The 26,910-nt window shown below is 45.7% G+C and overlaps 1 protein-coding gene across 1 annotated transcript in view; it reads left to right on the top strand.

The window, feature by feature from the left end:
* The first annotated feature begins 318 nt into the window (after window positions 1–318).
* SPRED2 (sprouty related EVH1 domain containing 2) overlaps window positions 319–26,910 on the top strand; it is a 115,992-nt gene continuing 89,400 nt past the window's right edge. The window contains exon 1 of the mRNA XM_044264105.1: window positions 319–949. Coding sequence (XP_044120040.1) covers window positions 924–949 — 26 coding nt within the window. The 5' untranslated portion in view covers window positions 319–923. The remainder of the gene's footprint in view (window positions 950–26,910) is intronic.

The following is a 26,910-nucleotide window of genomic DNA, read 5'->3' as shown; positions in this document are numbered from 1 at the left end:
ATCCAGGGGTTTGGATGGAGGGAGGGAACCAAACTGGAGCCAGATGTGCGCGAGTCCCCGGCTCCCGCCTCCACCCTCCTCTCGGGCTTCTTAAAACCCGGAGCGATGGCGAAAAAGGATCTGGAGCCAGACAGACGCCGCACAAACAACTCCGTTCCGCGGCTCCTCCGGGAGTGGAAGCCAGGAGGGAGGAGGAAAGGAAGCCGGGCATGCTCAGTAGGCGGGACAAAGTTTTTTTTTTTTTTTCTCCCTCCCCCCCCCCTTTTTTTTTCTTTCGGTCGCAAGTAGGAAGCTTTTTGCACTCCACCACCTCTGGCCGCTGGGAAGACGTCATCGCTTCCGCCCTACTTCCTCCTCCTGTTGGCGGCGGTGAGAATCCAATATGGAGTAAATCGGTGGAGTCGAGAGATGGGGCTCGGACGGGGCGCCCTGCACCGCCTCCCAGGCGCACCTCCCCCGGCCGCCGACCGCTCCCCGGAACCCTGATTGGCCCGGCCCCCGGGGGCGACCCCGGACTGAGCCCCCACCCGCGGCTGGCCCTTCTCTCCTCCTCCTCTCAGCAGTCTCAGCCGCTCCACGGCGCGCTTGTTTTTCTCCTCCTCTCCCCCACCGCCGTCCCCTGCCCAAATCTCTCCCCCCTCTGCTCGCTGCCGAGCCCCCGGAGCCCCTCCTGCAGAGCCCCGGGCGCTGCTGCGCTCACTCCTCCCGCAGCTTGCCTTTGCACCCCTTCCCCAAACCTCACCCGCGCTCCTATCGCCCTGCTTCCCCTTCTCCCTTCTGCGGCGCCCCTTCATCTCTCGCCGCTCCCCCTCCCCAACCAAATCAGGCGATCTCCGGAGATGTGAAGAAGGGGGGTGAGCGGACAGGAAGATGAAGGGAGCAAAGCTGCCCGCCGCGGGACAGGCGTCTAGGTGAACAGGAAAATGACCGAAGAAACACACCCGGACGAGTAAGTTTGGCCGCGGGGTGGGACGAGGGTGCCCCGCGGGGGTAGCGAGGGAGCCGGGGCTGAGGACGCAGGCAGGGACGCTGCTTGGGTGAACTTGGCGTGGGGTGCAGCTATTAGCCGGCCTGTGGGCTTTGGGCTGCGAGATTTCCCCCCGCGTTGTTGAAGTGAGGAGGGGGCAAAGACTGCTTAGGGCCGGCGGGGGCGCGCCTTGAGTCGGCGGGCTGGTGGTCGTGGCGGGGGCCAAGGGCGCGCGGGTGACCTCGGGGCGGTCCCCGCTCCCTCTCCGGGGACTCACAAACACCCCCTCCCCCCCGAAATCTTCCGTGGCCGGAGCGAAAGACCTGACACCCCCGCTACGGCTTCCCGGGGTCGGTGGGTTTTCATGTAGTGACTTTGTGACTCCTGCCCCGCCGCTCGCCCCCCGGTCCCTGAGGGAACCCACTGGGGCCCAGGCTCCGCCATTTCGTTTTCTTGAATCGCTCTCATTTGCATACCACATTTTCATTCATAAAAAACACGGCGGAGCCAGGGGAGGACTGGGCGCGGGCTGCGCTGGGGTCTGCGTGAGCAGGGATCCCCAGGCAGGTCGCCGTGCGGGAGCCGCTGGAGGGGTCCCGCGGCGAGTGTGAGCGTGTGTGCACGCGCTTTTGGGCTCGAGATAGGCGCCCCGCGGGATCGGGCCGCTCGGGGGCGGATCCGAGTCGTGTGCTGCGGGGGCGGGCGGGAGCGTGCGGGGCGGTGTGCTGCGGGCCAGTGTGTGTATGTGAGAGTGTGTGTGGGTAAATGTATGTATCTGTGTGCGAGTGTGTGTGCGCGCATGCACAGGCATGCGTGCCCGGCCCGCGGGCCCGAAGGGAACAATGCTCGGGGCGCTCCGCTGGAGGGGCTTTGGGGTGACCCGCCGCCCTCCGGGGCATCCGGGCCGTTTCCCAGCCGGGGGCCAAGGTGAGGCTCCCTCCAGCCTCGCGGTAGTGAAATCGGGTTTGGCTTTCTCCCACCCCCGCCCGAGGCGTTTCCAATTAGGGGAGCAGCGGAGGCAGGGCTCCTGGGCCCCGCGCCTGAGGTCGTCGGCTTCGGGTCGGAGTGGTCACCTCACGGCGGCCCACGCCGCTGCTCAGTGGCTGTGCCCGCCACCAGCCACTTTTTTTTCTTTCTTTCTTTCTTTCTTTTTTTTTTTTTTGTGAATAAGACGCTCTCCTTTATTGTCACATGATATCTCTCCCCTCCTCCCCTGCACATTCATAAATCCGGAGCCTGCCTCGGCTCCTTTCATTCAGAGCTGCCATTAGCTAAGGTAGCAGTGGCGCTGGCTTGGACGCAAAAGAGCCGGTTGGTAGCCACTGGGACACACCCTGGGGAGAGGCCCAGAGAGTGGGTTTGTGGGGTCGTGGGGGTTGGCGTGTATCTGCTCGAGAGGCCTGGGGTCTTTTGCCCCTGTGAGCATTGACAGTTAATGCAGAGAGGGGAAGTGACTCAGGGCTGGTTGACAGGGAGGGCTTTTCTTGTAGCAGGTGACAGAATGCTGTGCTCTACTCTTAAGAGTACTACTTCACTTTTTTTTTTTTTAATGCCCCTTTATCCTTTGGCATCTCCTGTTGCCAGGCTGGGCACGAGATGGTGTTGAGAGGGGTGGTGTATGGGAAAGAGAATTTCCTTCCTTTGGGGATCTTTGTCTGCAGTAACCCCTGGTCTGCCAGACACCCGAACCGGGAGAGCATCCTGCCTGGTGTGCCTGTTGCTGCAGTCCCACCACCTGTGCTGGTCTTTTCAAACATTTTGCTTTGCTTTCAGGAAAGGGTAAAATGCGGGGGGGGGGGTTGCTCTTGTGCCTTGCCCCCATACCAACTTGACTAATAGACAAGTGTTTTTATAGGTCTTCCTCTGTCCTGGCACACACAGATAGTAGTAGCAGGGAGGGACAGTTGCCTTGCTCTGAACTTCGGGATTCTTGTTGCAGATTGGTTCCATTCGCCCTGCCTTGGGTTCCTTACCTCCATCCCTTGGGAATACTGGCCTGGCCTCTCCCTTTTCACCCTAGCATGTCAGCTTTGCACCTACCCCATTTGATAGCCAAAGCAAAGGGATTTGGGGTGGGATCACCAGCAAGAAATGACTATATCTCATTTCATGCTTTCAGAGCAATTCAGCATGGAACTGGTTGCCTCCACTGCTGTCAGAAGCCCAGTTGAGACAGTGGGTATTTGAGGACAGGTTCTGGATTCAGTTAGAGAATCAGAAAGCCGTGGCACCTTAGCCCAGTGCAGAAGTGGCCTTCCTGGGATTACTTTTAATGTAATGACCTTGGCATGAGACATGAAACGTAAGCCCGTAAGAACACGGGCTGTAGGGGCTGTAAACTGCCATTTGTGGACACTGTTCATTGTATTGTTCAAGTTCTTACGTAATGACCCATCTGAAAAATTCCTTTTAAATGTTAGTGCCTGGAAGAAGGTTTCTCTCTGGGTTGCAGGACTTGCTGTGATTGCCTTTTTGTTGTTGGGTTTTTTTGCAACCACTGTCTGAAAGCTCAGAGCTAAAATTATTGCTTGATTACAGTAGTCATAGTTAGTCTAGCTTTTTGCTAGATTATTTACCTCTCTAGTATGAATTTTGATCTTTCATTTTCTTTTCTAATGGCTTTATGTTTGAGGTCCTACAGATACCTTTTGGAAGTAGACAAGGTGTATTAAAATAAAGCAGTTTGGTGATCTCAAATGGGAGACCTATGGGAGAAATAGTTATGCCTTAGGTAAAGTAGATTTTTCTTTTCTTTTTTTTTTTTTAAGATTTTATTTATTTATTTGACAGACAGAGATCATAAGTAGGCAGAGGCAGGCAGAGAGAGAGAGAGAAAGAGAGAGAGAGGAGGTAGCAGGCTCTCAGCTGAGCAGGGAGCCCGATGGTGGGCTCTATCCCAGGAACCTAAGATCATGACCTGAGCTGAAGGCAGAGGCTTTAACCCACTGAGCCACCCAGGCGCCCCTAAAGTAGATTTTCTTGATAGTCCATATATATTTAAGGTTTTTATTAAATAGTACAGATATATAACAAATATGTTTAGTGTCAGTACAGTAAGTCAGAATCTTGCAACTGTCAAAATTGTGCCTACTTTTAAAAAATAATAAATGTTTTGTCTTCTCATGCTCTTTTCTATGTCTATTTAAAACTCGAGGGAGGGGCGCCTGGGTGGCTTAGTGGTTGGGTGTCTGCCTTTGGCTTGGGTCATGATCCCAGAGTCCTGGGATTGAGTCGCGCATCAGGCTCCCTGCTCAGCGGGAAGCCTGCTTCTCCCTCTCCCACTCCCCCTGCTTGTGTTCCCTCTCTCGCTGGCTCGTGCTCTCTGTCAAATATATAAATAAAAAATCTTAAAAAAAAAAAAACAAAACTTCTCAAAGGGCACCTGGGTGGCTCAGTCGTTAAGTGTCAGCTCAGGCCATGATCCCAGGGTCCTGGGATTGAGCCCCACATCGAGATCCCTGCTTAGCAGGAAACCTGCTTCTCCCTCTCCCCCTGCTTGTGTTCCCTCTTTCACTGTGTCTCTTTCTGTCAAATAAATAAATAAAATCTTTAAAAAAAGAAAAAATACTCTGACCTTTCTCCTCTGATCCCATTCCAGCTACAAATGCATGTTAAGATTTACATTTCTACAGATTTAAAAAAAAAAAATTTAAAAGGAAAAAGCATCAACAAACTGTTGAAAAGAATCTTTTGTCCAAAAGAGTGGAAAAAAATTTTTTGATTATGTGCATTTTGTCTGTATCTTGAAAGCATTTGATTACGGTCTTGAATGATTTGGAAATTTGTTGACAAAATGAAGAAATCCTTCTCAAGTGAGCTTAACGCAGAAGACATCGGCCTACCATGTAGCTATTCTGTCCTTCTCATAAATACTTCTCTGAAAGACACATCTTGCTGAGAATGGACTTTTAGTCATGTTTTTCCTAATGTTGAAAGGTCTTCCATTAAAAAAACAAAAAAAACACAGATATTTTTACCGAACCATTTCAAAGAAATGAGACGTCAGAATGTCCTGTCTCTGAATACTTGAGCTTACTTCCCACAAGATGAGGATACTCATCCAGGAAACCGCAATACTATCATCACACTTTACAAAATTAAGAATCATTCCCTTTTGTCTTTAACATTCAGCGCAGTTGACTGAAAATGTCTTTTACAACTGTCATTTCAGCCAGGTGCCAATTAATGATCCTGAGTTAAAGGCATTTAACTTATATTTACAGCTCAAGGCTCAGCTGTTTGCTCACTTTCTGATCTAAGGCAAGTTACTTATCTTTCACCTTGGCTTTTTTTTTTTTTTTTTTTAAGATTTTATTTATTTATTTGACCAAAAGATCACAAGTAGACAGAGAGAGAGAAAGGAAGGGAAGCAGGCTCCCTGCTGAGCAGAGAGCTGGATCCGGGGCTTGATCTCAGGACCCTGAGATCATGACCTGAACCGAAGGCAGAGGCTTTAACCCACTGAGCCACCCAGGCGCCCCTTTCACCTTGGTTTTATCTGAGTGAATAAAATGGGAGTGAATGTTAGCAATTTCATGGAATTGCTATGAAAATTAAAGGAGATATCCTATGTAAAGCTTACTGTCGAGCACCAAGCATCAATCAGGTGTCTGGTGTTGGCTCTTAGCAGGCCACTGGGATAGGTTTCTTATAGGCTCAGCTTGTTAATTTTCAAATAATCCTATGAAGAAGGAGTTATCCCATTATTTTATTATTTTTTAAAGATTTTATGTATTCATTTAGAGAGAGAGCGTGTGCACACAAGAGCCACCGGTGGTGGGGTGGGACTGAGGGAGAGAGTCTCAGGCAGACTCCCCACTGAGCGCAGAGCCCAACGCAATGTGGGGCTGGATCCCACCACCCTCAAAACAGCCCTGAGATCATGACCTGAGTTGAAATCAAGAGTCAGAGGCTAACCAACTGAGCCACCCAGGTGCCCTGGAGTTACTCCATTTAACTGATGAGGAAGCTTAAGTTGCTTTGCCTAAGACGGCCCTTTAGTCATTTAGTCTTCTCAAGAGTCCTATGAGATAGATGGGGTATTATTACCTCCATTTATAGGTGGGGAAACTGAGCCCCAGAGAAGATGAGTAACTTGTCCAAGATCGTATCATTAGTAAATGAAGGAGTTAGGGTTTGACTCCAGCAGCCTGGCTCAGAAAGGACTTGTTTTGTTTTTTAATATTTTATTTATTTATTTGACAGAGAGAGACACACAGCGAGAGAAGGAACACAAGCAAGGGGAGTGGGAGAGGGTAGAAGCCGGCTTCCCGCTGAGAAGGGAGCCTGATGTTGGGCTCCAGTCCCAGGACTCTGGGATCATGAACTGAGCAGAAGGCAGCTGCTTAATGACTGAACCATCCTGGCAGCCCAGAAAGGATTGTCGTTAACCACTGTGAGGTACCTTCTCAGAGGAGGACAGGTGGGCCAGCCTTAGTCATTCTGACTTCTGAGCTCACACTGTTTCTGTCAGTCATGCCATCCTTGATTCTTCTGAATTGGTGACAGTCTATCATTGCCATAATTTTTTCTACTTCTTTATCTTCCCTGAAATTGCCATGGGGCACATACTGAATTAAAGTGAATTTAAATAAACCTAGGCTTGAGAATTCTATGATACACCACAAGATATTTGGAGTGTGAATCCAGAGTTGGTTATTGCTGGATGTCAGCTGTATGTTCGTTGAAATAACAGTTGTAGAAATTAGACCTGGTACAATAAATATTGATCCAGTTTCTTTGCATCAGCCTTTAAAAAGGGAGTGTTTCTACTCCACATGAATAGAGTCCTTAAATGTTGAGAACATGGAGTTGGCTCTGCAGAATTTGCATCTTGGTCCATTCATCAGAAGATCTTGAAAGCAAGACAAAACAAAACACTTGGAAAGACCTTAACAAAATTGTAAGCCAGGACATGCAATTGTATAAAGTCAGGGGCCTACTGCAAGGCCCTTCATCTTTCTAGGTGGTGAACTTGTACTTCTCTCCATCTGCTAGGCTTGTTTCCACGAGGATTTAGTGAGTGCTCCCTCCTTTCTAGCTATGGCTGATCCCCTCTGCTTTCCATTTCCTTTAATCAGATAAAATATATAAAAGTGAATCAGTAAAAATACCAAAACTATTCTGCCTCAACAGTCTGCTTACTCAGGCTCTGTATTCTGGAGTTTTTCTTCTGCAAGTTAATTTCTGCTCATTCCCCCTCCCACCAGTTCTGCAGCCATTACTTTGATGAGGTCCTCCCATTCTTTCTTTTCCATCCCCTCTTCACATCAAAACTGAGGACCCTGGGGCGCCTGGGTGGCTCAGTGGGTTAAGCCGCCGCTGCCTTCGGCTCAGGTCATGATCTCAGGTTCCTGGGATCGAGCCCCGCATCGGGCTCTCTGCTCAGCGGGGAGCCTGCTTCCTCCTCTCTCTCTGCCTGCCTCTCTGCCTACTTGTGATCTCTGTATGTCAAATAAATAAATAAAATCTTTAAAAAAAAAAAAAACTGAGGACCCTTTATAGTATTTTTTCCTCATGCTGTATGGCAGTTCTCACCATTTAAATGTTGGGCCTATACCCGACTAGATTCTTACCAGAATATGAGCTTCTTGAATTCAGGATTACCTTTTAACTGCTTAGTTTTCTAGTTGTTGGCCCAGTACTGTTGGGCACATTATGGTTGCTTAATAAATGTCTGTTGAATTAAAAAATGGATTTAATTATTTTAGGATGCTTTGTCTCTACCAACGAATGCAATAATTGTAATTGTATTTGTGCACAGAAAATGTGTGGATAAACCCCCTCTGAGAAACTGCCTTCACAAGAAGCCCTTGGCACATTTTGTGGAACTTGGGTGCCGAACGATCTGGTGGTGGTGGTCTGTGATTGATAGCTCAAAACCATTTTGGTTCCAGTCAGTGTTGTAGGAGTTGGGAAGTGGAAGATCTTGAGTGCCTTACAAGCCAGGGGCTATGTTTCTGCCTCTGCAGGAGAATCTCCACAGAAATCACAATATTAACAACTTGTAGTAGCCGCAGGGTTCTCATGGAGTCTCGGCACTCAAAGTCAGAGACAGCCATGCTCATGAACACCAGTATTGGCACAGTTCCTATATTCCCCGGGCTGAAAGCAAATACACAATCTGACAGCAAAACTCTCAGAAACTGAACAAGATGATAATAGAGGCAGAGCCCCAAGTTTTGGGGTATGGTTTTTTTTGGCTTGTTTTGTTGTGTAAATTGGGCTGGTTTTGTTTGTTTGTTTGAGACCCAGTCATATTGATGAACTCTTGTAAATGCTTCCCTTTAAGCAGTATGTAAGACCAGAACATTGATGATTTTTTAAAGCATGTTCAGGGGCATATAGTCACTGGAGTAGAAGGACTATTTTGCACCAGTGCACACAGTGCACTGTGGAGCAAAAAGCATTTTCTGTGCACTGGCCCTAGGTGGGCGTGACACGTTGCTCCTGCAGCTTGTTATGTGTCTCATGTCATAGAAAGGAAGTCAGGCCAGGATTTTAATAAAATACTTGCTAGGAACTGGCAATTGAAGGGATTAAAATAAGGGCAGCTTCTGAAATGTATGGCTTTGGCTCCTCTGTGTACTGATAGAATGATTTTTCAGATCTGGTTGTTTTCATTCTTAGGTATATTCCCTATTGGCCATTCCTAAGTGCTTAAACTTAATTATCAGGTTAAGTTTTTAATTGTCTTTCCTAGTTCATCTGGTAATGGTATCTTTGTCTCTTCGTTTTCATTTCTTATTCCTCTTCTTTTCCTCCTTGGGTTGCTTTGGCATCCAGTATTGGCATCCAGTATTGATTTTTCAGATACTACTTAGTTTTGCATCCCACCCTGAGAATGCATGGAGAAGGCTAGCCCTATCTGCCCTGCTGGTGTTGGGAATAATCACTTATGAAGCCTTATACCCATAGTCTTGCAGCATGCTGAGTGCATAGTAGGCTGTCTGCAAATGTTTATTGATTGATTAAAGCAAATATTTGTTAATTGAAAAGTAATTATACCTTGTATCAAAATATAAACTATTATTCTTAGTGTACCTACATTCCAAAAGATTTTGAGGTTACCTTTTCAAAATGTCCAGGAGGGACAGGCTGCTGTGATGATAGTGGAGGAAATGGGGGTTTTGGGGTCATACTGTGTTCTGTCTTCTGCTGATTAAGGGAAGGTGTTTTAAGCCAGGAGTCCTGGGTTAATATAAATGAAGGTCACTCTATCTAATTCATAGGCTGTTAAAAAGTGGAAATGAAATCTTGAAGGTAAAGCATTTCAGCACAGTGCCTGATAAATTGGGAATTCATTGGGATTCACCCACCTCCAGTGTCTCATATCATGTAGCACAGTATGATTTATTTTCAGAATCTACAAGGTAGAGGATATCCATTTGCAATATTCTACCTTCAGAGCACCTTTTTTTTTTTTAATGTTTTATTTATTTATTCAACACAGAGAAAGAGATTGCAAGTAGGCAGAGAGGCATGCAGGGTGGGGGGGGAAAGCAGGCTCCCTGCTGTGCAGAGAGCCCGATGTGGGGCTCTATCCCAGGACCCTGAGATCATGACCCGAGCCTAAGGCAGAGGCTTAACCCACTGAGCCACTGAGGTGCCCAGAGCACCTTTTGAGTCAAGGAACAAGATTCTCACTTTATGCCTGTAAGAGTTGAAGTGACCTGCTCCAGGGGGTTACTAGGAGAATTAGAGCCTCGAAGTCACATTCTGCTTTCTGTTCGGCTTTCTGGTGCTATGCTGGTAGGACCTAGAGAAATTCGTTAGTTTTGGTGCTGTCATGTCAGTAATGCCCAGCTGACTGCTGGCACTTTTACTCAGTTGGCTGTCTTTTTAAGATTTCCTGTCTTACAGAAGCTGGCCTCCTCTGTTACTGTCAGTGTACTTACCTGTACATCCTTGGCCTTGTACTACAAGGATGTAGTAACATCCTTGGCCTTCTTGCCATTCCTGCCAGAGGTCTAGAAATTCTATCACCAATGCCCTTCAGATTGTTTCTCAGAGTCAATAGGCTTGGTCTGGGTGGGGTAGGTGCGGGGGAGGGTTGGCTGAAGATTCCCTTAGGAGTGAGTTGGCTTGTGACTTGTTTTTTTCTATTTGTATGCCGTGTTGGTGTTTATGTTTTATATTTTCCGCCAAGAAATAAAGTAAATGTTAGATAAGATGTTTAATGTAATCATCAGCATCCCAGTAATTTTATTCATTTTTACAGGTCTTTTAAAGCTGCAAAGTGTGAATATAGTCTTAATGTAGTCATTTCATCTTTTTCCTTCATTTAATAGGTTAGATCAAATCTATGATTTTTCTCAGACTCAGTATTCCAAAACAGGTCTGCTCTGCCAGGGGAGCGTGTACTGGCTCAGTATTCCTTCTGGTTCTGACGGCCTAATGGTTGCCTTTTCATTAATCTGTGTATAAACAGGTTTCATATCCAGAGTCTACTGTTTGTAAACTAGCTTTGAGGCCCTTTCCCTCCATTCTAGATGTCTCTTATACTAAGGAAAATCAGGGAGTACTAGTTTCCAGAGGTTTTCAGAGTGTGGTAGACTTTAAATCTAAATTACTTGACTTTATTTATTTATTTTTTAAAGATATTATTTATTTATTTATTTATTTGGCAGAGAGAGATCACAAATAGGCAGAGAGAGGAGGAAGCAAGCTCCCTGCTGAGCAGAGAGCCCGATGCAGGGCTCGATCTCAGGACCCTGGGATCATGACCTGAGCTGAAGGCAGAGGCTTTAACCCACTGAGCCACCCAGGCACCCGTCTTTAGAAGATACTTGGACCCTAGGGGCATCTGGGTGGCTCAGTCAGTTAAGCGTCTGCCTTCAGCTCATGATCTCAGGGCCCTGAGATTGAGCTCTGCGTAGGGTTCCCCACTTAGAAGTCTGCTTGTCCCTCTCCCTCTGCCCCTCCCCTCTACTCATGCTCTCTCTCTCTCTCCTTTCTCTCATAAAATCTTAAAAAAAAAAAAAAAAAAAAAAAAAGATACTTGAGCCCTAATTGCAAAGCCATGTGTTAATTATTTTATTGGGTAAGTAAATAACCAGGGTGGTGAGGCTTGAGCCAAGGGAGTGACTAGCTGGGGTGAGTGCCATTCACTTACTGTGTACCTAGTGCACCAGACACCGAGATGGGATGGAACCGGAACTGTGACTCAGAAGGAGGCTCTGGCCTTAGGGAGCTTGTGTTCTAGGGTGCTAGGCACTTTCATATGCCTTAGGGGGTATGAAGACAGCATCATCTTGATGACTGACTCTCAGAGTTATTTTTCCTTTCTTCCCTTGCTTTTGCAGGGCTCCCCCTAGAGCTGCAGGCATCAGGATTCCCAAGTTGAGGGTGGGGGGCAGTCTTCATCCAGAGCATCGAAGGTACTATATGCCCTTCCTAGAATCCCCCAACAAGCTCTTCAAGTTATTTTTGGGGTGTGTGTGTTGTGTGTACATGCACTCGTGCCCTCACACGTGGATGGAATATGTCTGACAGCCAGGAGAAGATGCAGAAAGGTTAAGTATCTTGTCTGAGGTCACAGAGCAAAATTTATTTTTAATCCAGGTCCTTTAACTTCAGGCCCCATGATTATAGAATATTACATGTCATAACTTCGTAGAGCTTTAGTTTTCTTATATAAAAAATTGTGTTGTATGTACAGCTTGATTTATATTACTGTAGAGCAAATGAAGTTAGAACTTACTTTGAATCCTGAAACTGCCTCAGAGCTATGAGGTGACATTTCTTTCTTGCATTCCTTTTCAGCCCTGGAAAGCAGTGCCCCCAGAGGTGACCTTTTCTGTACTGATACAAAGAGCAACTTTATGGGTATCTGGATGGCCCCATTGGTTGGGCGTCTCTCTGCCTTTGGCTTAGGTAGTGATCACGGGGTTCTGGGATAAAGCCCCTTGTCAGGCTCCTGCTCAGTGGGGAGTCTGCTTCTCCTTCCCACTCCCCCTGCTCACTCGCGCTCTCTCTCTCTCACTCACTCTTTCTCTCTCAAATAAATAAAATCTTTCAAAGAAAAAGGAGCAACTTTACAGATACCTCTTTGGGAAAAAGAACTAGCCACTTTATCCTTGAAAGTCTAGATGAGAATGGATAACAATGCATACTATTCTGGACCTGTGTTTTAACCTAGCTATTTTGGGAGGAGGGTCAAACTTAAACTTGTATTGTGAGTCTTGCAAAGTGAGGATTCTGGTTTAGAAAGGCCTCAGATTTTGTATTTTCTTTTCAAGATTTTATTTATTTATTTGATAGAGATCACAAGTAGGCAGAGAGGCAGGTGGTGGGGTGAGGGGAAGCAGGCTCCCTGCTGAGCAGACAGCCCGATGTGGGGCTCTATGTGGGGCTCGAACCCAGGACCCTGAGATCATGACCTGAGTTGAAGGCAGAGGCTTTAACCCACTGACCCATCCAGGCACCCCATAGATTTTGCATTTTTAAAGAGGATTTATTTATGTATTCGAGAGGGAGAGAGAGACAGATGGACAACAGAAGCGGGAGGGGCAGAGGGAGAGGGAGGAGAAACAAATCTCAGGTGGACTCTGTAGTGAGCATGGAGCCCAACTCGGGGCTCAGTCCCAGGACCCTGAGATAGATCATGACCTGAGCTGAAACCAAGTGTTGGATGGTTAACCCACTGCACCTCCCAAGTGCCCTTCAGATTCTCCATTTTTAAATAAACTTCCAGGTGCTGCTGGTCCGTGGATGACAATTCATGGGTTGTCAGGGCATATCCGGTAGTGACGGTAGTAAGCTCACAGCGGCCAGGTTTGTGTCTTCAAAGTTGACTTCACATACTTGGTGTTTGGAATCTGTTGAAGAAGGTGGTGCTTCCACATGGAGACATAATATTATCAAGGAGCCACTTCTCCATCCCTGGCAGGGTTTCCAGCTTTGAGATGGAGCTTGGCTTTAGATGGGAATATGCTGGAAGAATTTTTTCTTACGGCTTAAAAAGCGTTCTTGGTGAATGCCAGGAGGGCCAAGAAATCCATCATTTAAAAAGAAATATGAGGGCGCCTGGGTGGCTCAGTGGGTTAAGCCGCTGCCTTCGGCTCAGGTCATGATCTCAGGGTCCTGGGATCGAGTCCCGCATCAGGCTCTCTGCTCAGCAGGGAGCCTGCTTCCTCCTATGTCTCTCTGCCTGCCTCTCTGCCTACTTGTAATCTCTCTCTGTCAAATAAATAAATAAAATCTTTAAAAAAAATTTAAAAATAAATAAATAAATAAAAAGAAATATGAAGTCCCAGCGCTTTGTATGTAAGGTCTATGGTCAGCTGGCATTCTGCACCTTCCAGACAAATCCGTCTTGTATGGAAAGCCTGCCGCCTGGGGAAGCAGGCACGTACAGCCCTAGAAGAAATCACAGGAAGTAATTAAACAGAGAAGGTCAGAGAAAGAGGAAGTGGTTGTGTTGTTTCTGATGCGAATAGCATTGTTGTTCCTCGGGATCCCGATGATGGTGTTTAAGTCTTCTGGAATGCACTGCTTGGGGATTTGATTGTATTTAAATTGCAGCCCTTTCAGTTTATTCTTTTAGACAGCAATCTAGTTAGGAAATGAATTGCTTTTAGGTCTTATCAGGAATACCCACGTGCCTGAGCAGAAGTTTTAAGCAAGGAGTTGCTTATAGCTTGGCAAATTGCACCTAAATGAAATGAATGTCAAGACTATTAGAGGTTAATTTTAGGTGTCTGGAGTTCTCCTTAATTCTCCTGATTAAACACTTTAACATAATAGTTTCCTTAATTGGAATAATGATGGAATATTAGCATGCATATTAAACCATTTACCCAAATTTGAATAGGGTTAAAATGCAAATTATCCATCACTTGTCAGTTGCTTACTCTTTAGAGATGATTCCTGGTGAGAGATGGGGAAAAGACTGGAATGTGAATTGGGATGGGGCTTTCCACTTGAGGCAGCATGGCTAGGAAAGCCAAGAATAGACCAGAGGACTGAAGTAAATGAGAGACCCTTTGTTCCCCCAAAACAGTGGTACTAAAAATACCCTAATGCTGTGATAGTAAAACTGCAACGTGGGGACAGATGCGGTGGGAAATCTGAAGTGAGCTGATGACCCTCTGGTTGTGTATTCATTAGTCTGCCATATTTGTCTTTGACCGGAAGGTGATGAGAGACTAAAGACCCTCCACCCCTACCCCTGGATATCCCATCTGAAGTTTTGGTCTGATGCCACCACCTAGCACTTCCCAATGTCTGAGAACCCATAAACAGTCCCAGGTGTCTGTAAACCAAATACATAATGTCACCCATTTGTAGCTATTATTCTGTTTCAATGTACATAGCTGCATTTACAGAATAATAAACTATGACCTCTTTAAAATACTACACAATTCACAGTGGATGTTTGTTGTATATTTTTCTTAACTTACGGTTAATAACAAATACAACTGTAATCCCTGGGGAGGGGAGCTGGTATCCGAATTTTCTCCCTTTGAGTCTTTATACCTAGAGAATTGGGAATCCCTGTGGCCCTCATTCTGGATGTAAGAACATAAGTGTGGTCCTTCTGTAGGGGATGCAGGCGCAAGAAGGCGTGTTCCTACTCCTGGGTGGATTGGTTGGAAGGTCTGAGGAAAGTAGGGGCCAAGTGTAGTTGGAGAAGGAGGAGATGAAAGTGAGTCAGGACCGCTCCTCTAGAGACTTGGCATGATGTTTGGTCTTCTGATTAAAGCTGGGAGTGCTGGGGGCTTGAGTCTTCTCTGTCTTCAGTTCTTGCCTTTTTTAGCTCGCGTGGTCAGCGCTGTCCAGTACCTGTGCTGTGCACTCTTGAGTGAATACCAAGCAGCACAGAAGATGGGTCACCCTGTTAACATGTGTACAGAGCTCTGGAAGTCAGGAAATTTAGGTTCCTGTTCCTTCTTCACCACTACCCTGGTGTGTGGCCTAAGATGTCAAGCTTCTCTGGACTCTGCTTTCTCATCTCTAAAATTAAGCGGTTGAATAGCATAATGATACTGAAGGACTCATCTAGTTCCAGATATTGTAGGGAGAGTAAATGTTAAAAAATTGTTTTATTTATAAGCATGATATTCTTTTCTCTCTCTCTTTCTTTCTTTTTTTCTTTTCTTTTCTTTTCTTTCTTTCTTTCTTTCTTTCTTTTTTTTTTTTTGATGCATAGTTGACACACAATGTCTCATTAGTTTCAGGTGTACAACATAGTAGTGATTCAGCAACTTCTTACCTTATCTGGTCCTCACTGCAAGTGTAGCTACCATCTGTCACCGCACAACACCATTTTACAATACCATTGTCTGTATTCCCTGCGTTGTGCCTTTCATCTCTGTGACTTACTCATTCTGTAACTGGAAGCCTGTATCGCCCACTCCCCTTCACCCTTATGCCCATTCCCCCACACCACCTCCCTCTGGCAACCACCATTTTGTTCTCTGTGTTTACGGTCTATTCTGCTTTGTTTTTTTAGGTTTCATATATATGTGAAGTGATTTGCTAGTTGTCTTTCTCTGTCTGACTTACTTAGCATAATCCTCTCTAGGTCTGTCCATGTTGTTGCAAATGGCAAAAACTTCTTCCTTTTTATGGCTAATATTCAATGGTGTATACGTGTGTGTGTGCCACACATTCTTTATCCATTCATCTCTCCATGAACACTTGAATTGCTTCCATATCTTGGCTGTTGTAAATAATACTACAGTGAATATAGGAGTGTATGTATCTTTTTGAATTAGAGTTTTGTTTTCTTTGGGTAAATACCCAGTAGTGGAATTACTAGATTGTATGGCATTTCTCTTTTTAATTTTTGTGAGGAACCTCTATTGATGGGTCAATATAGAAATTTACATTCCCATCAACAGGGCATGAGTGTTCCCTTTTTTCCACATCCTCACCAGTACTTGTTATTTGTTTTTTTTTGTTGTTTGTTTGTTTATTTTTTTTGGTGTGTTTTTGTTTTGTTTTGTTTTGTTTTTTATACTTGTCATTTCCGGCAGGTGTAAGGTGGTATCTTAATGTGGTTTTTTTTTTTTTTTTTTTTTAAAGATTTTATTTGTTTATTTGACAGGCAGAGATTACAAGTAGGCAGAGAGGCAGGCAGAGAGAGAGAGAGAGGAGGAAGCAGGCTCCCTGCCGAGCAGAGAACCCGATGCGGGGCCTGATCCCAGGACTCTGGGATCATGACCTGAGCCGAAGGCAGAGGCTTTAACCCACTGAGCCACCCAGGTGCCCCTCTTAATGTGGTTTTAACTTGCCTGATGATCAGTCATACTGAGCATCTTTTCATGTGTTGGTTGGCATAATACTCTTTTTTTAAACAGAGAAATACAAAGTAGAAATTAAAATACTTCTTGCTGCCCCAGTCAGGGAAGAGTTCACTTTCGGCAGGGTGGGTCTTGAATCTTAGAGGACTTAAATAAGGGTGATTGGTGGTATTTTGCGGGAGGCACAGATCAAGCCGTATAGCGGGGAGGCATCTCTTGTCCAAAGGTCTCTTCCACAGGTAGGAAGCTCCTTGTCTAGGTTTATGCTGGGGGAGCTCAGAGAACAAGCCCGTGAGATTGGCTGAGACTAGCTTTGGGAGGCTGTTGAGTGCCAGGCTAACAAAGCAGGTACTTGAACATTTGTTCTTTAGGTAGGACAGAGCTGGTTAGTGTTTTGAAGAAAAGATGATGTGATATGTTGTTAAATTCAAATTAGTTGAACTAGTTAGAGGGTGCAGGCTAGGCTGGAGTCAAGAAGGCTGCTAATAATTGTTTCTCTGCCATAGCTGGGCAGGACTTTGCTCTCTAGCCTTAATTAAATGCAGTAGTCATTGCTGTAAAAAGTTCTGTTCTAGGGAGGGTGTCGTTAAGCTTATTGGAAGATGGTCAAGTATGCAGTGAAATTCAGAACTTTACTTTGTAGATCAAACTTAAAATTTGGGAATAACCCAAGTAAGTGGTGGGAGTTTTTTGATATGTTTTTAGTATTATTACTTCTGCAGAAACACAGCACTGTTCTGTTGAAATTGCTTGTGAAGTGTGCAGGATACTTTGCCCTTCCTCAGTAGAGTAAAATGGTTGCAATTAGATCATAAAATTGTAGAACTGGGGAGGATCTTAGGAAAATACCATCTCAGCTCCCTTCTTTTACGTGTAAATTGCAGTCTGGAGAGGTCAGATGTGTGTACTGGGGTCACCATGCTAGTCAGTGGTTTGGGATATGTCAGTGAGCAGATGTCATCTGGCCTTGGTTCCAGTCTTGTTTTGGGTACTATGTTAAACAGTCAAGACAATTGCTATCCTCAAGTTGTGGAACCCCCAGGAGACAAGATAAAGATGGTGGAAACAGTCAGTTTGGGTTCACGTGGCCCGTGTAGACGGTGAACCATCAACACTTTGAACAGATTGATAGCGTTGGTCAGCTCCTGTGCAATAGGTTACAGTAGTTGAGCTTGCCAAACGCTGTCCCTGTGTGGCTCACCTGCAGACGGCAGGTAGGGTTCCTGAGGTCTGGCTTCCACGTGTTGTGTTTCAGGGACAGAAGGGTTGGGAGTAGAGACAGAGGAGGGTCTCTTTCAGCTTGCCATTCTGGGAGAGAGGAGATGAGCCCTCAGGTGAAAAATTGAAATACATGAGATGTTCCAAGGTTTTTGCACCTGGGCACCAGCAAAAAAGTTTTGAAACATTACCTCTCCTTGTTCTTCCTCCCCAGCTCCAGTGCCTTCTGTTCTCCCCATGTGTTTGCTTTTGATGTTAACTGCCAAGGCAATGTGGTCATAGACAGCAGGAAGTAATATTTGATATGCAGGTCTCGTGGGGTGGGGGTAGGTGGATGCCAGGATGGGAAGGGTGGCGGTTTTGGCACATTAGTGTGAGAACACTGCGCGCTTCTAAGCCAGCAGGTGCTGTGGCCCCTAAGGAGGGAAGGGAAGAGTTGACCACCTGGTCATATAAGAGCATGTTTTTATGGTAGCTTTCTACTTCAAGTTTTTCTAGGGCCACTGCCCTATAGGCTGAAACCAGATAAATGTGGGATTATCCTCTGTACCAAACACAGGTAGTATTGTAGCCAAGGGCTTGTGGAAACTTAGGCTTGAGAAAGAATGATAATAAGCTCCAAATCAAGCCACTATCCCCACAAACAGGCTGGGCAGACATACCCTACTTTGCTACAGTGAGATTTGATTCATTTCCCATTCCTGCTTTCAAACTACTGTCTTTAGTCAGGACTCCCCATGCGATAACAAGATTCATACTGCTTGTGTAGGATAGGAAACTTATATTTTTAAAACTTTTTTTCTCTTGGGCTTCTATCCATCCCTCCCTTTTGTTTCTTCCTGTTGAGCTCCTTCAGCTGGGCATTCTTTCACTCAGAAAGTGAAAGGGGTCCCTTGTGAACCTGAAGATCCCAGTTCAATGCTTCTGAATTTTCCAAATGATTCGGATCATTTGGTTGTAAATGATGGATCCCCCTTCCATGTTCCTGTTACTCCACAATGAGAAGCACAGCAGTGACCTAGAGAATTAGGTAGGTGCGGTCCACCCACCACCCCCGGTGTACAACCTGAAACAGACCCCGCCCCCTGCCCCCCAAGCTGTCCTAACAAGGACAGTTTATCAGTAGAACAGAGGCCCAGGGTTGGTTTGGGATGCTGTTTAGGATGCACTACCCTTCTGCTTTACAGTCTTAACCTTTCTCATCCCTGGACAAATGGAATTAGAATTTCACCTCCACTGTGTGTGTCCTTACTAAAGCAAATCCAGGAGATTTTAATGTGCCTCAGACTAATCAGGATTTGGAAGAGGGGAAGTAGGGGGATAGGCTGGGAGTAGTCAAACCTAGAGGGTTGTAACCAACCAAGATGGTATTGACTAGAGAAAATTTACTCTGTTTAAAGATCCTGGGTGACAGATGTTAACTAGATTTATTGTGTGGTGATCATTTCATAGTATCTACAAATACTGAATCATGTCATACACCTGAAACTAACATAATGTTATATGTCAGTTATATCTAAAAAATAATAATAAAGCCCCTCCTCCAACTTCCCCAGCTTGTCACTACCATTAATTTATCCTACTCTGCCATTTTGGAAGGTATTCAGAAGGCAACACACCTCCATGTCTGTGAATGGGAATGTTCTGAGAAGTGTTCCTCCTTCTTTTCCTGCCCTTCCTTCTTGGTTCCACCTCATTTATGTTGGATAACAAATAATTACTAAGGGAGGAAGATACCAAATTGATGTTACATGTGAAGTATGATCATAAGGGATAAAAAATAAATTCTTATTGTTGGTCCAAGAGGTCTTTAATAAAAAAAATTCTAAAGCATATGAAAAATCACCTACAGCTGCCGTAAATTATGGCTTTTTAAAAATTATTTTAAAAAAAGGTTTAACTAAAACTTTGACAGCCCTATTAACTTGGTAATGTAACACAGTTGCTTTTAGGATACGTATTTAGCTATTTTAATAGTTAAAGTAGTAAATATAGGTTTTGTTTTGTTTTGTTTTCTTTAGTGGAGTGGAACCAGTTATTTTGCAGGAAACAAGAATAGTTCTTGCATTTGATTTTTGACAAAACTTTGCTAATGTGAGACCCATATTTGCTCAAATTTAAAGGAAAACAGAATTATAGAATCATATGCTTTTACCTAGAAATGAAAATACATTGACTTAGAACAGATGTCTCTAACAAAAACTGATGCCAGGTTTTTAAGACTATAGCTTGTCACCCAGAACCAGAAGAAAATGGGACACAGTCTTGCACAACAATGTAAATGTACTCAGTGGCACTGAACCATACACTTAAAAATGGTTAGAATGATAAAATTTTATGTTATATATTTTTTCCACAATTTAAAAAAATCAAACCAAAAAAATGGGACTGAAGTCAGCTAATGACTTAATAAGAACTCCAGAAAAATGGCAGCTTGAGCATGACTGTCTGTCTGGGCCTGCGCACCTCAGACTCTCAATCTTCCAATTAGAATCCTCCTTTGTAGATTTCCTGTCAATCCCTAGTCCCCTCCATCTCCTCTTCTGCTCCTTCCCTCAAAAAAGCTTCCTTCACAGAAGTTGAGGCAAGTGAATCTGAGGTCACTCCAGTGGCACTCAGTCGTGCGGCTTCTAAAGGTTCCTGCAGTTGACTTTGAGTTTGTGCATTTCTTTTTAGACTAGTGTCTTGACAAGGGGTTGGAACCTCTGAGAAAGGGCTTAAGGTCCAAACAGCTTTGCAGGAGCGCTACCACCACAGCTGGTCTTGATTTTGGATGGTGGGGCGATGAGCCCCTTCCTGCCGGGGAGACCAGGGTTGAGGGTCCACTCACTCACTAGTGACCAACCAATAGGGCCCTTAGGCAAGCACTTCTTATCCCGAGAGCCTCAGTGCTTCTTGGGTAGAACAAGAATGCTGATTCTTATCCCGCGTGGGATAACAGTGCAAGAGTGTACAACTAACACACATGTGAAAACCAAACAAGCCAGTTCGCTCTTCCTCCTTTCTTCTATTTGGAGACCAGCAGATTGCTAAACTGGCAGGTGAAATTAAGAGTCAAATTCAGATGTTCAGTGAGAATGAACGTGTGCCGTAGCGCATGGCTACGAGAAAACAACCTGCTCCTTGATGATATCAGGCCTTTTTTGGTGTGTTTAAGAGTTGACGGTTCTCTCTTGAAGTAGTTTTACTAGTAGCATGTTGATGTAAATCGGATTGTTAGCATTTCTAAGGTGGCATGCCCCCAAAGCAGGAATATTGGCAACTTTTTATATAGATTTTGGGAAATTTTCAGTAAACTGCATGGTAACTCTTGCCAAGAAGTGCTCATTCTTGATTATTGAAAATTTATACTCATTCATAAATTGTTTATAGATTTGACACTTGCTGGCCTTGGGAATACTTAAGTCACCACATCACTGCATTTGATACTTAATTTGGTAATCTCTGTGTCCACTAGAAAAAACAAATGTTATGATGAGCTGCTATGATAAGCTCTTGGGGATAGGGTTATTCATGGTCGAGGGCACAGTTGTCCACATGAAAGCACACCCCCTTCCTCCCCCTCCCAGGACTGAAACACCGAATCCAAAGGTCTTACCACTTCAGGGAGCTGAGAAGTAGGCCCTGTTCCACCACACTGAGTGGCCCTTCAGTTTCTGCTTGGACACTTCCGTGATAAGAAACCCACGTGCCAGTGACTTGGGCATGCGGCTCTGCTTGTTGGCAGAGCCTTCTATGGAACCACTGTCCACAGCAGCAACAACCGGTTCTCTTGTTCTGACTGCCCTGCTGATGCACGAAGGCTGTGTGTGCTCCGTTCTGCTGGCCAGGCATCATCCCTGTCTCCTTATCTGTGTTCAAGTTCAACCATCTCCAAGAAATTGGGGGACCAGAATTGGAGGTGCTTTTCTGGATGCAGGCAACTCTTAGACATGTGTTGTTTGCCTCTCTTTGTGCAGTCTAGGGTGGCGGGGTTGGTGGGGGTGGGGGGTGTGCATGGTCCGTACATAGAAAGGCTCCAGGCTGTTTGCATTGAAAATGCATACCACGTGTGCTGAGCCTGCACCCTCGATTTTTCCTTTTCTTTTTAAAAAGATTTTAATTATTTATTTGAGAGAGAGAGGGAGCATGAGAGGAGAGAGGGTCAGAGAGAGAAGCAGACTCCCTGCCGAGCAGGGAGCCTGATGTGGGACTCGATCCTGGGACTCCAATATCTGAGCTGAAGGCAGTCGCTTAACCAACTGAGCCACTCAGTGCCCTCAGTTTTTCTTTTAATAGATGTATTGTTCACACTCAGCTGCCATGGGGTTTGGAGGAGTAGACGTCTCTCCCTGTGACAGGGCCCCCTTTTTGCCAGCCTGAGCACTTAGGTATTGTATCCTCTTGGCTTTTAATGTGGTGGGCATGGATGGGGACGGGCATTCCCGCCTTTCCCAAACGAACTCTCCACTTCTAGGTGAGGTACTCTAGTCTTTTGTATTCCCTGGCTGGTACTCTTCGGCACAGGTGCGGAAGGACAGGCAAGAAGGGGAATGAGCTGCTAATAGCATTGAAGTCGGTGTGTCTCAGAGCTGGTCCTGGGCCACCTAGTCAGTCAGCCGTCTGCAGGGCTTGTTAAAAATGCACGTGTCTGCAGCACCCCTCCCCCTCCCAGACTGAGCCCTGGCTCAGTCAGGAGATCCACTTCCTAAATTGTAATTACATCCTCGATGTTCATTTTCGTAATTGTCCACCTACTGAGTACTCAGGAATCTTCAAGGCCACCTTTGAGCCTTTCTTCAGCCACCCAGTGCTTTTAATAGTTCCTGAGTATGTGTTTACACAATCTGCATTTTATGAAGTCCATAAAGACATATTTACCCAACAAGTCACCAACGCTCCAAAGGTCAGTTTTCCTCGACTTCTATGAAAGGTTCTTAACTCACAGTCAATTAACACCAAGATAGACGCCAATTAAGGCAAGGAAATGAGCTGTTCAGGCCAACATTCCATCGGTACCTTTTGTCCCCTGTTGCAGCTTAGTTTCGCAAGTCCCTTCACACCATTTACTTCACATAACCTATATATGTGTGGCCAGATACAGCATACAGGTAAACATGCCATTTGTCTTGTCATGTCATCTTGTGGGAGTGCTGTTGAAGAGCATGTCATTTCAGTAAGAAATAATGCCATGTTAGCACTTTGCAGCTGACCGAATTGCCCTCCCCATGGCAGATGGAGGGGTTATCACAGGAAGGCCCACTCGGGCTCCTTCTGTAGTGTTGCTTTTTCAGAGCCTGTGGTTCAGTGAGTCTTGCCAGGGTCCAGAGTTGGGTCCAGAGCTGGGATTTCCTCGTTTACAGAGAGGAATCCCTTAAAAGAATTGCAGGAAGATTAGTTGAGATAATGTGGATCACATGTGTTGCACAGTGCCTGGCACATGGAAAGCAATCAGTTTAGAAGTGGCTTATGTCCTGCAGCTGATGATGATGATAAACCGACAACCCTGAGAGGGAACAAACCCTTTAAGTTCTCTGTTGCAGTAGGGTCAAGGGCCTCCGCTGGCAGGTTTTCCCCAGCATAAGGCACAGGGGAGCCTCAAGTCCTGTGGCAGCTGTGACCCCATCCCGATGCCGGCTTGGCATCCCACGCGACAGCCATTCCTCAGGAGAACGGTATGGAAGTGCGGCAGGCTCATTCTGCTGTCACCGGAGAGTCCATGGGTGACATCTTTCAACCTAACTTCTTACCTGTAAAAGCCTCATTCTTAGGAGAAAAAAGCTAGGTTATCTTTTGATTTGATTTGGGAACCATTTTTATTTAGGTTAAGAACTGGAATAGGGAGTACAAACAGCGATGTGAAAAGAGCCTCTCCCTGAGAAGGTATACCAGGTACCCTGACATGCTGATGAGCCCAGCATGGGCAGGGAGGAGTGGCCGCCAGTGTAGACTGCTTACAGATTCACTGGTATCAGCACGAGTTAGAAACTCTGCCTGCCCCCGCATTTAAAATTATTATTAGTCTTCATCAGGAAACATAATTCCCATTACTAGAGGTGAGGCTGTTTATTCTTTTTTTAAAAAATTACAACCAAGGTGTGAATTGCTCAGAGCTATGTTACAGGAAGGCACTAAGGCCTTCTTGGTAAAAACCAGAGGATTTAGACCAGTGCTGTCCAGTAGAAATAAAACATGAGTCCCAGAAGTCGTTTTAGATGTTCTGGTGGCAGTATTTAAAGAAAAAATTGAATACAAACAGGTGATTTTAATTTAATTAAACACCTCTAAATTATCTCAACACGTAATCAGTATTAAAAATTATTTGTGAAATATTGTGCATTTTTTTCTATCACGTCTTTGAAATGCCATGTTTTCCACGTGCACCACATCTCATGGGGACGAGCTGTTTGCCGTGCTCATGGCCATGTGTGGCTAGTGCCTGCTGTGAGATACTGTGCTTCCAGCCTAAAGCAGACCCAGGTGTGAACTCCGCTCTGCTGGTTATTAGCCATGAGACCAGGGGTAAATTACCTGAACCTTTCAAAGCCTCACATGTTTAAAAAAGGGACCACAGTATCCTCTTTTCTGGGCTGTTTTATGTATTAATTCAGACGGTGTGTGTACATAAATTATAAATTGATGGGTCCACGAAGAGGTGCTGTGTCAGTAGCACCTATGAATTTTGAGGAACCACTGTCTATTGTGTAGAGTGTAGTTGAAAAAGAGAAGGCTGATGATGAAAACCAGTATTAGGGCGATATTTGTGGGCTGAAGAAGAATTTCAAAAAATCTGACCAGTTCCTGGGTCTCTCTGGCTCTGGATGATGCATTTGGCTTAGAGCTCTGTGACCAGTTCAGAGACAAAGGCGACAGGGAATCTCTGTGGCATCATGAAAACCGTCTCCGCTTCAGAGGCGAGGGAGCCAGTTTCAAATTCTGACTGCCCCTTATACTGCATTTTTCATCTTTTCCAAGCTTCGGCGTTTTCGTTTCTTAAATGGTACTAATCATAGGAGGCTTGTGAGGATTCAGTCAGACACGGCACATGACAGTCTGCCGTGGTGTCGGCCACATCTGAGGTCCCTAGTACGTTACGGCAACTGGCATCCAGGAAGCAGTTTCATCTTGCCGAGGGGGCCTGACCTGCCCCTTTGAAAAGGTGCTCCAAAGAGGAAACCAGCAAGAGAGGAGAGGGGCCCCTATGATGGTTTTGGTGAGAAACTATCCACCTAACTCTGGAGCTGCAAACACACTGATTAATCCTGTCTCTGCCTAGTGGATGGGCGTGGAGGATCTAGAGCTCCTCATCCGTTTGGTTCATTGAATACTGAGATTCTCCTAGGCTCTGCCAAGATGTGTGACTATGCAAGGTTCTGGAGGGGACTCTGGCAAAGAAACGGGAAAGAGGAAAAAAGGGGGCCCTGCCTGGGTGGGTGGCTTATTGGGGAGTTACCCTCCCTACATGAGCTAGGTCATAAACATTTGGTAGCTTTTTTTTTCCTGTCCCTTTTTAGTCCTCTGGCTTCCTTGTCTGGCTTTCAGTAATTTTTATTATTTGTTCTGGAGGAAAATGACTGTCAAAGTGTTGCACTTCTCCAGTGGGAGAAATATCTTCAAATAGAGTTTTGGGGTTACCTGCCCCCAAGGGGAAGCATGAGGAGATACGGTGTCTTCAGAGGTACAAGGACAAGTGAGTCAGCCAGCTGGAGAGAATAAATGAACGTTGATCTTTTGATTTAAGCAAACCAGACACCAAAATCTAGATTTGCAAAGCACATGAATGCGGGTGTGTGTGACAGTCACTGTACACAAAGACTCAGCATAAACTTGCTTTGAATAGGCAGCACCCCCGCCCCAAGCCTTGAGCTGAGGGAAGCTTTGCATGCTATGTATGTATCCACCTCTGATTTATCAGCAGCTCTCTTGCATCTGTGGCCGTACAGCAATAGATGAGAGCCCCTTCCACCCTCGCACATGGCATCTTTACTTGATGAGGATCATTTAAATGGCCCTAAGATTATCATTTGATGGGTTTTCACTGTATATGGGGTTTTCCTTGAATTCAGGGGGAGGTATTAATCCTATTCTCCCCCCCTCGCACCACCCCACACACGTACAGATTGAGGTTTCTGTTAAATTGTGACTTGTGAGTTTTCTCATTGTTAGCTCACATTAGCTATGAGGTCAGAGACCTTCCGTGGTGGGTCTTTGAACGATGAATAAAGGAGCTGAGTGCCCCGTTTGAGAAAGACGAAATTTTCCACTGCCCCAAGTCGTGTCCCATGACTTGGATCAGAAGCCGGTGAGAGCTGCCTGGGCAGGTGGCTTGTTAGAGAGAGCCCTGCCTCATTTGTGGGTCTGAGCTCTCAGGAAAGGTGGATCTTATCTCGAAGGAAGTGGTGGCTCCCTTTATCAGGCCATTCTGGCGGAACAGGTTTGCTCCCAACAAAGAAGAATTTGATGTTAACTGTTTCTGGCCTCTCACCTGCAGCCAGGAGGGCTGAGTTGCCTAGCCCAGAAAAGGTGAAATGACACATTCTCAAGTGTGTGGTGCTACCTGCCCCCAACCTCCCATCTCCCCCTGCAAGTTCCCCCCTCCGCAAGTCCTCCCCACCCCCAGAGGGACTACCTTCATTTCTACAACCACTTAGGCCCCTGTCACTTCCTCTCTGAAAGCTTCTTGCAGTCTTTGAGACAGATGGGTGCCCAGACAGGAGCGGATAGAACATTGGGTCCCACCAAACAAAACTAGGCTCTTGGATCTGAGGGAAGGAGGAAGGGGGCACATGGCTCCTCCTGCTGTTTTTAACATTTCAACTTACTATTTATTCTTGACCACCGTAAAGAGTGAATAAGAAGAAAGCTTTAGGAGGATTAGAAAGTTTGTATGTTTGGGTGGAGAGGACTAGGAAATCCTGTTTTCCCACCTTTTCTCTGGGGTACAAGCTCAGGGTTTTCTGGCCCTGGGGTGGTGTTTGTGGCTCTGGCATTTTGCCCAGGGCTGAGGTGCTTGCTTTTCTGACCCAAGGGCAGTTAGCAGCCCCAGGGAGTGCCCATCAATCTCTTGGCCTGAGAACGGAGAACTATCCCGAGGCTTGGGAGTTAGACCCAGGTCACAACTGCGTAGTGAAAGAGTGTGGTTGGCCTGGCTGTTTTCTCTTACCACAGGGATCATCCACATAAGTGCCTGGGAGGAAGGGCTGTGGGCCTGCTGTCCATCACAGGGGTCAGCTGGGGGGATTCGGTAGGAATTTAGAAGAGTTCCCAAAGGAAAGGGCAATAGTCACTCAGCAGAGAGGCCCTGGGTCTCCTCAAACAGGAGTGCCCTGGGTGGAGGGTGGGGGGGAGGCGGGTGGAGGAGCCTGAGGACTTGTGGAGGAGCTCAGATGTAGCTGCTTAAATTAGTTCAAAGTGAGAAATGTAATTACTATACTTGCTCCAACCAAATGTCTGCACATTGTTATAAAATGAGGTGTAATCATAGAAGAGAAGATTGCA

The sequence above is a fragment of the Neovison vison genome, chromosome 8 (genome assembly GCF_020171115.1).
Source record: "Neovison vison isolate M4711 chromosome 8, ASM_NN_V1, whole genome shotgun sequence".
NCBI classification, from domain to species: domain Eukaryota; kingdom Metazoa; phylum Chordata; class Mammalia; order Carnivora; family Mustelidae; genus Neogale; species Neogale vison.
This window is presented reverse-complemented; position numbering and strand designations above follow the sequence as displayed.